The 13,490-nt window shown below is 38.3% G+C and overlaps 1 protein-coding gene across 8 annotated transcripts in view; it reads left to right on the top strand.

Annotated features, from left to right (window-relative positions):
* Positions 1–11,219, top strand: part of LOC306872283 (E3 ubiquitin-protein ligase Arkadia-like) — a 42,024-nt gene extending 30,805 nt beyond the window's left edge. For 2 of the 8 annotated variants that reach the window (XM_079420783.1, XM_079420784.1), the window contains 11 exons: positions 1,612–1,824; positions 1,925–2,271; positions 4,130–4,379; positions 5,424–5,793; positions 6,057–6,182; positions 6,930–7,047; positions 7,467–7,547; positions 8,141–8,236; positions 8,555–8,641; positions 9,128–9,231; positions 9,580–11,219. In XM_079420783.1, coding sequence (XP_079276909.1) covers positions 1,612–1,824; positions 1,925–2,271; positions 4,130–4,379; positions 5,424–5,793; positions 6,057–6,182; positions 6,930–7,047; positions 7,467–7,547; positions 8,141–8,236; positions 8,555–8,641; positions 9,128–9,231; positions 9,580–9,691 — 1,904 coding nt within the window. In that variant the 3' untranslated portion in view covers positions 9,692–11,219. Of the gene's footprint in view, positions 1–1,611; positions 1,825–1,924; positions 2,272–4,126; positions 4,380–5,423; positions 5,794–6,056; positions 6,183–6,929; positions 7,048–7,466; positions 7,548–8,140; positions 8,237–8,554; positions 8,642–9,127; positions 9,232–9,579 lie in introns of all 8 variants that reach the window. The other 6 variants (XM_079420781.1, XM_079420782.1, XM_079420788.1 and 3 more) reach the window with 3 other exon arrangements.
* The last annotated feature ends 2,271 nt before the right edge of the window (positions 11,220–13,490 follow it).

Below are 13,490 nucleotides of genomic sequence, written 5' to 3'. Positions count from 1 at the left end.
GTCTTTGGGGTCTGTAGCTGGTGGGGAGGTAAAAGAGCAGGCTGAGATATGATTGCATTTGCATTTCTTTTGATGGAGTGAGAAATTAATTTGCAAGGAAAAAGCAGATGGATTACTCGCTATGGAATGTTAATGAGTAGCTATCCTCATGGGCCACTTCGTGAATAAAGTCTGTGAGTGTGAAAATGCACATGCTTGCTCACACTGATGTTCTAGAGCTGGAGCAAACCATCTGTTGCCAGTTGCAACAAATGCCTTTAAGTTAAGAAGCATCTTATACTTGAAGACCCTTATTATTAATATCCTTATAGTTATTATTGAAGGTGTACTTATGGTCTGCTACAGCTGAGCAGTAGTTAAAAATGCGGATGCTCTGATAGTAAAATTCTGGCTGATACCAACCAATTCATTTTCTTTATTTACAATAAAACACTGAAAAAAATGTATTTATTTATTTTAAATGCTACAAGTGAATTTAAGTATCACAACATCATAATGTACAGTATGAAAATACATTACTGTTAAAAAATGTGGGGTCAGTATTTTTTATCATTTTTACTTTATTTTGATAAATACTTCTGTTCAGCAAGGACACATTACATTGATCAAACATGACAGTAAAGATATTTATAATGTTACAAAAACTATAATTTCAAAATGCTTTAAAAAATAATGCTCGCAAATAAATTTGTCATAGAATCCTGAAAAAATGTCAGTTTTTACAAAAATATTAAGCAGAAAAAAAACATTTTAAAACATTGATAAAAATGTTTCTTGAGCACCCCATCAGCATACAAGTATGATTTCAGTAGATTATATTTTCATACCATGTGACACTAAAGGGGTAATGACTGCTGAAAATTCAGCTTTGCAGTTACATGTGGGGGAAGTCGTAGCCTAATGGTTAGAGAGTCGGACTTGTAATCCGAAGGTTGCGGGTTCGAGTCTCCGGCCGGCAGGAATTGTAGGTGGGGGGAGTGAATGTCCAGCGCTCTCTCCACCCTCAATACCACGACTGAGGTGCCCTTGAGCAAGGCACCGAACCCCCAACTGCTCCCCGGGCGCTGCAGCATAAATGGCTGCCCACTGCTCCGGGTGTGTGTTCACGGTGTGTGTGTGTGTTCACTGCTGTGTGTGTGCCCGTTGGATGGGTTAAATGCAGAGCACGAATTCCGAGTATGGGTCACCATACTTGGCTGAATGTCACTTCACTTCACTTCACTCATGAATAAATTACATTTTAGAAAATAATAGAGAAAACACTTTTTTTGAATTTTTTTTTTTTCTGTGTTTTTGATCAAATAAATACACCCTCGGTGAGCATAAGAGATGTTTTTCAGAAACATTTAAAAATCTTACCAGCCCTAAACTTTTACTAGTGTAGTGTAGATTTTGCTAAAAATTATAACAGTATTGTTAAATTAATTTAATTAAAATATAGCAAAGCTAATCTAATGGGGAAAATGGGAATGCACATTTAAATAATCCAGTATTGATAAAAATATACATTCTAATATCAGCAAATAACCAATATATTATTCAACGCTAGTCAGAAGTTTTACCATCTGTATGTTCATGTTTGTGTCTTTATATATTTTGATCCATCTTCAGATCTCTCAGTCGTGCCAACCACTTCTGACAGCACACGCCCACAGCCGGTCAGTTCTTCTTCCTCTTCCCATAATGCCTGTACCTCAGAATCGCCACAGGAGGGTCCTGGTCCCTCCAGTAGCTGCTCAGCGGCCGCCCCTGATAGCACACTGGCTGCTCAGAGCCACGGTGGTGTGCCAGGACACAGCACCACCAACACAACTGCCAACGAAGGTAAACACTCGAGATGCTGCTGTCCAATAATTTACAGTGACATTGATTAGTAATATGTTTGTATCGGTTTTCAATTGTATGTCTTTATCCCCCCAATCAGATGACAGCAGAAGAAGCTTGTCTGTTGAGAATGGAGGTGTGACGATGCCCAGGTTACCCTCTTGTTGCCCCCAGCACTCTCCTTGCAGCGGGCCATCATCAGGGCACCTCTCAATGGGGCACACCCACTCAGGGTGCATGCAGGCTGGGACGACACAACAGTCTGGCCCCCAGCAGTCTGGCTCCCAGCACTCCCATGGTCACTCGCACCACTTCCACCATCACCACCACACCACCCCGGTTGCTTCTTCCTTAGCCTTCCCAGAGTCCAGCTGCCCTCTGGAGAGGCCCACTGCCATGCCTGCGCCCTGTGGAGGGGTGAGCAGCAGTAACCAGTACCATGACCAGGTACACTTAATATCTGCATGACAGCTTCTTGAGAGCCTTGTATTGTCAGTGTTGGAAAAGGCAAGGATATTATAAGCTTCTGTCGCGGTTGATACCAAAACCCATTTTCTTGGCTTCTTTGTTTATTGTATGTATGAATTAAACCCTTTTTGCTTCATAAATTGAGGGGGGAAAACTATTTTGCAACATAAATTGAGGGAAAAAAAATCGAAATATGTTGACCGTTTGAAGCATAATGTCCGTATTGTTGACAACAACATCTGTTTTTCGTTTCACACATGGTTTGCATTTAACAGCATATGTTTTTGTTTGGAATTAGTTAAGATTTTGCCTTCTTGAAATACTAAATCACCCTTCATGTTTTGATGATGAAAAGGAAAATCCAAAGCACCTTTATGAAATTTTTTTTTTTTCTGGAGCTGAGCTTTTCCACTGGGGATTTTGTTTGAGGCCATCCTCTCAGTGTTGTTGAATAATTCACACTGAACTAATTGTCTTGGCTGCTGAATTCTATTATTTACCAGCATAGAGAAGTGTTGCGTGTGCATGTTTTGCCTGAGTTTGTGTTTGTCAAAATGAGAAAGTTGTGTATTTTTGTTTGTGTGCAGTGACACTTTGTCTCATGCTGGGCTAGCAAAGTTGTTTCTATGCGAAATGCTTTTGGCAAAAGCCTGTGGCCTTTGATGATGGGGCAATGAGCAGTAAGTGCCGTTAGTTAGTCATTAGATATGCGCAGACAGGAGGTGTAGAGTGAAGCGAGGTGATATCAGGCATGTTTTATACATCAAAGTGTGTAAAGGATTAGATTTGGGGTGAACGCCCTCATTTTGAAAGGAATTTAATACTGTTTTGGTTGTTGTGCATATAATTTCTTTAGCTAGTGTCTTTTTTTTATTTTTTTTTATATGGACCTGATATGTGCCTTTTTTGAAGTATGTGGAAGATATTATTTTATGAGATATGCAGCTCATTATTGAACAAACCCCTAACCCTAGGTATTAAACTTCAGGCAGTTGACTAAAACAAGACTACAAACAAATCAACTGCAAGATAAGAGACATGTGGCATCTCACGTGATCTGAGCATGTTCCTGTCTGCTGCAGACTTAACTTTGCATATTTTAAGTGTTGTTAGAGATGTTAGTCATTCTGTAGCTTCCAAACTTTTCCCACAACCCTGTCCTATAAAGATATTACAGTAGCTTCCTTGTGATCAGACGTGGAGCAGAACAGCTGTAGCACGTCATTTCAGGGTTGTCAAAGTTGTGAGAAGCAGCAGGAGCAAAATAGCATTCTTGCATGACAAACTGACAACTGCTTATAAAGCTAAATATGGGGCTTAACTTGAATGATCCTCTTCCACCATCACAGTCACATTCTTGCCTCCCATATATGACACCCATTATTTTCCAGATATGATGTAGTGCCACCACATTAAAAATCACTTATAAAAAAGTTTCTCTTATAAGTTAATCTCAGACAGTGATTTAGTTTCACTGAAGAAGCAGATATTGCACTCCAGTGCCCTTTTATCAACATTTCATTGGAACAGCTCAAATTGTTGAAAGCAATATTTCTTTTAGTCTGGTACAAGCAGTCACCAGCACATCATGTTTTCATGTGGGGAGACTTAATATAAATAATAAACATTTAAATAACTTAAATAATTCTCTGACTACTACTATTAGCTTCTTTTAAAAATGAGTTCAAAGCAACATTCTGACAACCATTTATATTTCTTTAAAGTCAGTTCATCAGCCATATGCTAATGCAGCAGATGTCTTTGTTCAAAAACATCATGTTTGTTGCTGGATTAACTGCTGGTTTCTATTTTTCTGCTTTTCTCTCTGTCTCAGCAGACTCTGCCGGTGGATCTCAGTAGCAGTGCAGTGCGTAGCAGTGGATCCAGCAGCACAGGGTTCCACAGCGCATCGGCCTTCGATCCCTGCTGTCCAGGCTCTGCCTCCCGGCCTCCTGCTTACGTTTCCCAGGCTGCACCTGGACCCAGCCAGCAGACTGTGGCCGACTCATTCAGCTCAGCCATAGTGGCCCAGCCTCAGCCCCAACCGCCTCAGCTCTCTTCCTGCAGGCACTACATGCATCCCCCCTGTACGCACTTTTACCGTAATATTTTAATCATGTTAATCCAAAACTAATGCTAATTTAGGGGTGAAATTGTTCTGGTAAAATAATTACATATTTTATTAATATAATTGGAATGTCACAACAGAACATTTCAGATACTTTTTCCTATATGTTATTAAACATTGACTGTGCACCGCATTGTTCTAAATCATTGGGCATAATGCATTTAAAAGTTAGATTATTGTGAAAAATAAAAATGACAGCAATCAGATAAATAAAGGGCAATCACGTTAAAATAATGGTTATTGTATTGACTTCAGTTGACCAATATACAAATTGACTAATATAAAAAATAAATATTTACCGAATCAGTAGAGACCACAGGACAATGATACAACCTGGACCTGAGAAATTCAAACTGCTACACCCCAAATTTATTAGATGTTCTAAAAATACAATAAAATAAAATTGATGCGAGATGATTCCTTTGTGTTTTGTTGTGTGTGAGTGAGAATGTGAAGATGCTGAGATGCTGGCGCCTGTGCTTTATGGTAATTAGATGAAACACCTGATGTTTAATGTGTTAAGTGCTGCAGGTAGTGTGCCCAGCAGTCCCACTTAATTGCCGATTCTGCTCACAATAGCGTTGTGTGGAATATAAATGAGCGTGGCAGGGCTCCCTGGTGGGCCTGAATTTAGTGGAGTAATTGCCACTCACAGCTCACTGGAGCAGCTGTTTGCACAATCTCGTTTTCTCTCGCTATATTTATCTCCTGTATCTCGCGGCCATTCTTTTTCTTTGTTTTCCCTTTACTTTCTTCCTCATTCCCTTCTGTCTGTCAAATCCTTAGCAAACAGTACAACTCATCTGCTCCAGGTTAATCATACTTACCTGGGCAGTATCCAGACCATCCTGCAGCTCCGATGGAGTTTCCATGAAACTCTTTCCATCCTCACAATAATAAATTGTTTTTGATGCACTTTTTTACTTTTTTGATTTTGAATCGTTCAGAAGGAAAGGGAGATGAATTTGTCATTTATACAAACTTTTCTGCTTTTCTCCTCCAGATGGCCCTCTTCCGCGCCCCCTGCACCACCAGTCCTCTTCTTCCTGTCCTCACTCCCACAGCAATGCTCCTCCCCCTCAACAGCCTCCTCCACAGGGTGACTATGTCATCCCACACCCCGTCCTCCCCTTCCACACCCCACTGCCTTCTCACGCCCCGGGCCACTCAGTGCCCCCAGCTCCTCCACCCTCCCTGCCTTCCCACCATCTACCAGGCTCCGGTGCCCCTCTGCCGCAGCATCTTCCCCCTGAGCACCAGGCGCTGCAACACCACCTGCCCGTACTTGGCCCAAACCCTGTCCAGAGGCTCCACCAGCATGACATACTGCAGAGAATGGAGGTTCAGAGACGCAGAATGATGCAGCACCCGACGTGAGTTGCTTATAATTCGCTTATGCTCATCCAGGCTGCTTTTATTTGTTCAGAAATAAAACAGTAGTATTAAAAATTTTAAGTAATTGGGTTCTTTTGTATTTTAATATATTTTAATTTGTAATTTATGCCTGTGATAGCAAAGCCTAAGCCTTATGTATTAAGACAAACTTTTCCATTAAGGTGCTTTACGTTAATGCCCCTGCAAACAATGTCCTGTTTTAGACTTTTTCTGAAATAACATTTATTCCTCCTTCCTTAAGGCGAGCGCACGAGAGACCCCCGCCGCATCCCCATAGAATGCACCCTAACTACGGTCACGGACATCACATTCACGTCCCTCAGACTATGTCATCGCATCCTCGGCAGGCTGACCAGAGGACCACATGGTAGAGTACATTAAAAAGTAGAATGTTTTTTAAATTAATGTTACAGATGTTTTGACCACTGCCAACCTGGAAGCCATGGGTTGCCTCATGAATTTCCAGTTGATTTTTACAATTTCAGTTTTGGATTTATCATTCAAATAAGGTGTGTGGTTAACGTTGCTCGAAGAGACTTAAAAGAATAGTTCACCCAAAAATAAACATTTTGTCATCCTTTACTCATCCTCATGTCATTCCAAACCTGTATAAGTTTCTTTATTATGTTGAACACAAAATAAGATATTTTGAAGAACCAAACAGTTGGTCCCCATTGAATTCCATCATAGGGAAAGAAATACTATGGAAGTCAACAGGGACCATAGCTGTTTGATTACCAGCATTCTTCAAAATATCTTTGACATGAGGGTGAGTAAATGATGACAAAAGTTTCATTTTTGTATGAACTGTTCCTTTAAGTACATGAATGGAAACGTACATGTTAGTTCTTCAAAACGTATGTTTTAAATATGCCTGAGTAATTATCATCTAATGTCACCACAGACCTAATAATAATAATCAAAAGCCGCTCATTTAAAAACCAATTAGTAATTCCTGAGGGAGTTTGTGGTGAATTAGCTTTCCTGGTTGGCCTTCAAATTAACATCATGACTGAACATCTCTATAATGTCAGGATCTGTTAGTCATGATATTGGTGTTTCAAGCAACATTATATGGTATGCTGTTGTTTAACATGTCTTTTTGCTGTTTTAGGGAGCTGGGCATCGAGGCTGGTGTTACTGTAGCTCCTTACCCTTCAGGACACCTGCACCCGCATCTGCCTCACTATCACCCTCCACCCAGACTGCACCATTTCCCCATCCAGCTGATGGTGAGTTGCTACTTCTCTCCATCAGCTGAAATGTATGCATACATTAGCATGAATAAAAAAGCCCTGATTTGCTCTCAGGTATGGCACAGATTAATGGCGGCTCAAGCCGTGTATCCGCAGCATCTGTTATTTCAGGGGGATTTTTATGGGCGCATGAATTATGCATCGCAGGTTATAATGGAAGCTCATTAGACATTTGAAGTGTGAAATTTGAATTTAATATATTTGAAAATCTAAAATTATATTTGAATCACATGGAGTGACATGCGTGCACATACGTGTGAATAATTTCAAATGCCTCTCATAAAGATTGCGTCCCAAATTGCAAGAGTTGTTTGATAAAATAGTTGCTCTCTCATTTCTTTCTGTTTCTCTCCTGCTTGGTGCCGTCACTAATTTTATGTCTCGGTTTTCTTTAGCACACTGGCTCAATGCCTGAGGTGACATATCCACATATTCGCTACATCTCCTCCAGAATGACCTTTGGCCGCACATATGAGGTAAGAACTGGAATGTGGACCAAAATCATTAGTGATCTAAATTTGCTTCTTTACAAGATCAAAACACATTTCCTGAAGAATGCATGACAAAAATAAAGTACCTTATATAGTTTATTAACTAATTTGAAATGACTAATGATGTACCAGAAGCTGTTAAAAGGGTAATAATGTTAAAGTTTATTTTGTGTGTGTGTGTGAGAGCTGTAACTTGAAGAAATTCCCCCTTTGCATGTGAAAAGCTCTAAGCACATTTTTGGCTCTGCTCACTCTAAGCTGAGTTGTTATTGTCTCCAGTATCATTTTAAACTCCCCCATCCTTCAATAACAGCCTCTTTGTACAGCCTGCATTACATTGTAAGGGATTCACAGAACAATATACTCCACACAGTCTGTTGAAAATAAAAATAAAACTTTAAATCACTTCTAACCGTGGGATTCTTCAGAAAGATACACAGACCATCAGCTGCTCACAGACTTTCCCATTAATGGGATTAGTTATTGTTAGTCCTTCTGGTGTTCTGTTCTTTTTACCAAGAATTTGTTGTGATGTAACCCGTTTATAAGCACTTGTAACCAGTTGTGTGTTTTACCAGGATCTGCTGCATTTAGAAGAGCGACTGGGGACTGTGAACCGAGGGGCCTCTCAGGGAACCATAGAGAGGTGCACCTATCCACACAAATACAAAAAGGTGAGATCACATTCACTTACAAACATCAGTGTTTTACTGAGGTGGTCAAAGTAAAGTCCCGTTTGGTGATAATGGACAGGCAGTCTGCAAAAAGACTCTGAGGATATTATATATAGGGGCTTCCTGTTAGAAACACACAAAAAAAACTTAACCAGGAGCCATAATAATCAGATCTTTTGTGTCATCATATACATCAGAAATCCTCACCCAGTCCTTTTATTGCCAAAAGCTGCATAGCGTAGACATTTGAAATGTCACTGATATGTAGCAAAAGGTTCCTGAATAACAGTAATCTAAAACCCTGCCGCCCTAATACAGAAGGTGGTGGAGAGAGACACTGAGGAACAGTTAGCACCTGAAGCATGGGCATCTGTTGGGAAAAATATGCACTCAACCTCAAACTCGGTGAGAAAAAATGTGAACATAGTTTGGGATAACATGTTTTAGCTCACATATTGTGTACATGTTAATGGGGCAGGAATAGTCAACAATGGCCTAGTCAATCTAGTTTAGGAGCACACTGACAATGTGTATGTCTGTTTTTTTTATTGTTTTTTTTTAATTGAAAATAAATAATGTGCAATATCTGAAGTTTTAGGTTTTGTTGCTGCTTGAAGTGTTGTTCAGCATGCTGTTCATAATACAAATAGACTGATGCTGTATGTTTATGTAACATGCTATGCTGCTCTGGTGTGGTTATTTTTGTATCACCAGCATCAACCGCAGCACTTACTAAATGTACCATATTAAGAACATTCATATAAACTATGTATTTGGTGGAAAGAAGACACAGGAAGAGCTATTATGTGTTCTAGTCTTGCTCGCCAGTTTTATTCAGATTTAGGTCCAGTGATTCTACTTATGGCTGTTACGCTTCTTTCTTGTGCACAGAGAAAGCTGCATGGTAAGCAAGAGGAAGAGGAAGGTGCGGAGGAAGACACAGAGGAGAAATGCACCATTTGTCTGTCTATACTGGAAGAAGGGGAGGATGTCAGGTAAACACTTGACTTACAACACTTGCTTTTTTCCATCAGTACTGGAGAATTTATTATTTAATTATTGTTTGTTTATTGTATGTAGTCTGTCGTATTTTTCTTTTTTTTCTTTTTAATGTTCTACTCTCCAGGGTTCAGTTTAGGTTTTATAATTTGATCTGTTAGGCACTCATCATCAGTCATGAATACTTTCTCTTTATGTTCTGTGCTGCCCTCTTGTGCTGGAACATGTGAATTAGTCTGTACTGGTCAATCTGGTTTTAACCGTTCAGCTAATATTAAACATCTGATTTCATTGTGTTGGAGATTTATTGATTAATTGTCACTGTTTTTTAAATTTTTTTGCAGGCGCCTTCCATGTATGCACCTCTTCCACCAACTGTGTGTAGACCAATGGCTCCTCACTAACAAGAAATGCCCCATCTGCAGAGTAGACATCGAGGCTCAGTTATCTAGTTGATGCTATTTTTCTTGCAACCCTTTTGTTGGACATTTATCTGTTGTTTTCCTTTTCATTTTTGTCAGTAACGCATTCAACCAAAGATGGCATGAAATACCTGCGCAACTATGGGAAAAAAGAAAAACAACAATCCACATAAAAAAGCATCGAGCCTAGCGTGCCAGCTATCATGTAGTACCAGTACAGCTAGAAATAACATCTTCATTAAGGGTTTTGAATTGTATTGTATTTATAAAGGGTTTATGTAGCTTTTGTTTTCATAAGTGTCATTGTATTTTATTTTTGCATGGTTCCTTGCAATGCATTTCTTTGCACATATAATGAAATAGGCCTCATAAGGCCTGAGAACTTGCAGGCGAGGATTGCTGCTCTAGTAAAGAAGCATTTTTACATACCTGATGCCTTGCTTTACTGGAATAGAATGTCAACCTCCATTTTTAAACATTGCAGGACTCAATTTATTGATCAGTATATTGATTAGTTTTATGTTCTAGACAATGTGATCTGAAATAGATTTTTTTTTTAAGTGAATCAAGACATTCCTTAATTAGGAAACAAGATCATGGTTAAGAGATCAGCTGCTGTAACAGTGTTCACCCTCACACCAGTTCACTCTCAACACAGGAACCTGGGCTGGAGTCCGTTCCATTTCACTTCGGCTCATTACCAGTGCTAACTCAGTTCGGGAAGTTCGTTTAGAACTTGTCCGTTTACTCTTACATTTATATGCATTCGATCCTGAACTGATGGAATTGAAATGAATTCAGCTCCAGCCCTGATGAGAAGCAACTGCACACTTCACCCACTGGAACATTCACACGGTTGTGTTCCATCAGTCCGTTCTCAGCACCTCAATCTGACGTCACATGTAATGCACTTCACCTAATGTATTTTCAAAGAGAAGAGAAAGAAAAAAATTAATGTCACCTCTCTGTATTCTGATTGTTGTTGTTATAGTATAATGAAGTTGGATTTTTGATTGAGCAATTGAGAAAGTGTAATTCCTCAGACTCCATATGTTGCCTTGGTTTTGTGAGGATGACGGGCCTGAAGAAACAGCTGGGAAACAGAATATTTATTGTTTCATCAGGGTCTCCTAGCCTTCTTCATTTATCTCTCTCAATAACCTAGAAAGTGACTCTTGTTAGCTTATTATTCCTTGTCGGATATTGTCATTAACACATTTGTTCTGCAACTGTGCAGCAAACTGTTCTCCCCTTTTTTTTTTCTTTTGCTGCTGTGAAATCCTAACACTAATATTAGTCTCAACTCGCTAACTTGCATATACTTGCACATGAGAGACAAAAGACAGGAGTGCTGTGAGAATGAGAGTATGCTGAGGCCGTGTATTTCCACTCTGATTGCTGAATTTTGAGGAAAAACTGTAATAATTTTGAATGGAGTGTTGGAATGCAGTACTTAATGGCAGGCGTCCATGCATTCATAGACTTAATGGCACCAGGATGATATTCCATGGGATTTATATTAGTTTTAAAATAATGAAATTAATAAAGTTAGGTAACTCTTTTATGTGTCCATTCTTGTGCCTCCTTGAACTTGACATTCTTTAGAGGAATTTACTGTAGTAATTATGTATTTAACTAAAATACAGCAGTGAAAATGGTTTTAGTGAAGTGAAGTGACATACTGCCAAGTATGGTGACCCATACTCGGAATTCGTGCTCTGCATTTAACCCATCCAACGTGCACACACACAGCAGTGAACACACACACACACCGTGAACACACACCTGGAGCAGTGGGCAGCCATTTATGCTGCGGCGCCCGGGGAGCAGTTGGGGGTTCGGTGCCTTGCTCAAGGGCACCTCAGTCGTGGTATTGAGGGTGGAGAGAGTGCTGGACATTCACTCCCCCCACCTACAATCGCTGCCGGCCCGAGACTCGAACCCGCAACCTTTGGATTACGATTCCGACTCTCTAACCATTAGGCCACGACTTCCCCTGGTGTCACTACTGTCATAACCTCATTCCAAATGTCTTGTATACTTCACAAATTTGTGCTATTCTCCTATTTACTGCAGTTTTGTACTACACAGCTCCAAACATTGATAAATGGACACTGTCAAAAATAATTTATTATATACATATTTTATCTGATAAACCTGCTTTTTGAAAAGTTTACCTTTAGTAGTAGACAAGAAAATGTGTTGTGGTTGTTTTAATGCAACAATGATGGAAATGCATCAATAATATCAGATTTAGACTGGAAGTTAAAATCAATATAGGTAGTTCCCCCACATAAAGAAAAAACTATTCCATTTTGCTATAATGTGCAGCAATTCATATTTTTACTTTTATACACATGTATATATATATAATATCCTCCTGAGACCCAGCTATGGAGTTTTTGCCTCTAGTGGACATTCATTCTATTTCAGTGAATTTCTCTGAGACCTCACATGTCACGGTTGTAAGTCTGGATGTCCTGTACAGAGCACATTCAGGGCTTTATAGAGGTACTAAATGATTGGACGTTTCACCATGACCACATCCTCTCCTAGGTCTTTAAAGATGGCTACATTTAATGTAGTGAAACATTTTACATCCTTATGGAAATATGATTATATTTTGTAATTGTCATTTAAATCTGAAAAATTTTCTAATTGTTTGTCATAAAGCAACATCTCAGGAAAATGTTATGGGTTTTCAAATTCAAATATGACTTCCTGTTATGAAACAGGACATAATTTCATACGTCCACTGTAGAGGACACCAGGACTAAAAGCATGTTTATTGTGCATTTTGGGAGACATAACAATTTAATAGGAAAATAAATTATATATCTATTTTGTTATGAAATATTAGATATTATGAAAATCTGGCCAATTATTACTCCCATTATGACAATTCTTTTTTCAACATGCTGTCCCAACAGCAACACATTAATATGCAAATTAGATACAGTATAGATACACTGTGTTTAATGGGAAAACCAGTTTATGGAAATTTGTACAGACATATTGCATAAAACAAAATGGTATATCAAATCATTTTGTTTTATATTTTATAACATAGTTGAGAATCATCCTTAAAGTTTAGAAGAAAAAAATCCTGAAACCTGAAAATGTATTGATTTAAAAAAAAAAATCCCATTGTTTTTGCCTTTTTGTTGTCTATTCATGCCATTTTATTTTTAGAAAAACTTAGTCCTAGTGTCCTCTATGTTTATTCATAGAAAAAATATGAATAAAATATAATTTTTCAAAAATGTTAATTTTACATTTTTTTCTAATGCTCTAAACAATGTAATGACATGAAAAAAATACTAAATTCACAAAGCTTTTTTTTGGGGGGGGGGGGGGGGGTCTCAGGAGGATAAATATGACGTATAAATGAAGAGTTCATAACTTTTAACATAACTTTTCAAAAATCATGTTTTTTCAGTGTGCGTTCCAATTAATCTGTCAAACTGCACTTGGGTTATTTAGATTAGGTTAAAAATAACTAACAAATACATCTTACTAAATCAAAACAATAAAAACATGATGATAAAAAACAAAAAGATTTTTGAAAATAAAATAAAAAAACGTTCTATTTTTAGTTATCTAATTTTGCAAATAAACTATTCAAATATGAAAAAAATGACAACAATGATTAGGCTTTTTTTTGTATTACAAATATAAGTAAAACTTAATTCAAATGAAAAACAAGATTATTTTTCTTACCCCTCTTTCTTATTTTTCTAACTTTAAGTAATTATATACATGCATACATAGGCCTACATACACATATATAGTATATATATATATTATAATTATAAATTAAAATAACTATATAT

This window comes from Barbus barbus, assembly GCF_936440315.1.
Source record: "Barbus barbus genome assembly, chromosome: 1".
NCBI lineage: Eukaryota > Metazoa > Chordata > Actinopteri > Cypriniformes > Cyprinidae > Barbus > Barbus barbus.
Note: the sequence above shows the minus strand (reverse complement) of the source record. Positions and strands in the feature narration are given on the sequence as shown.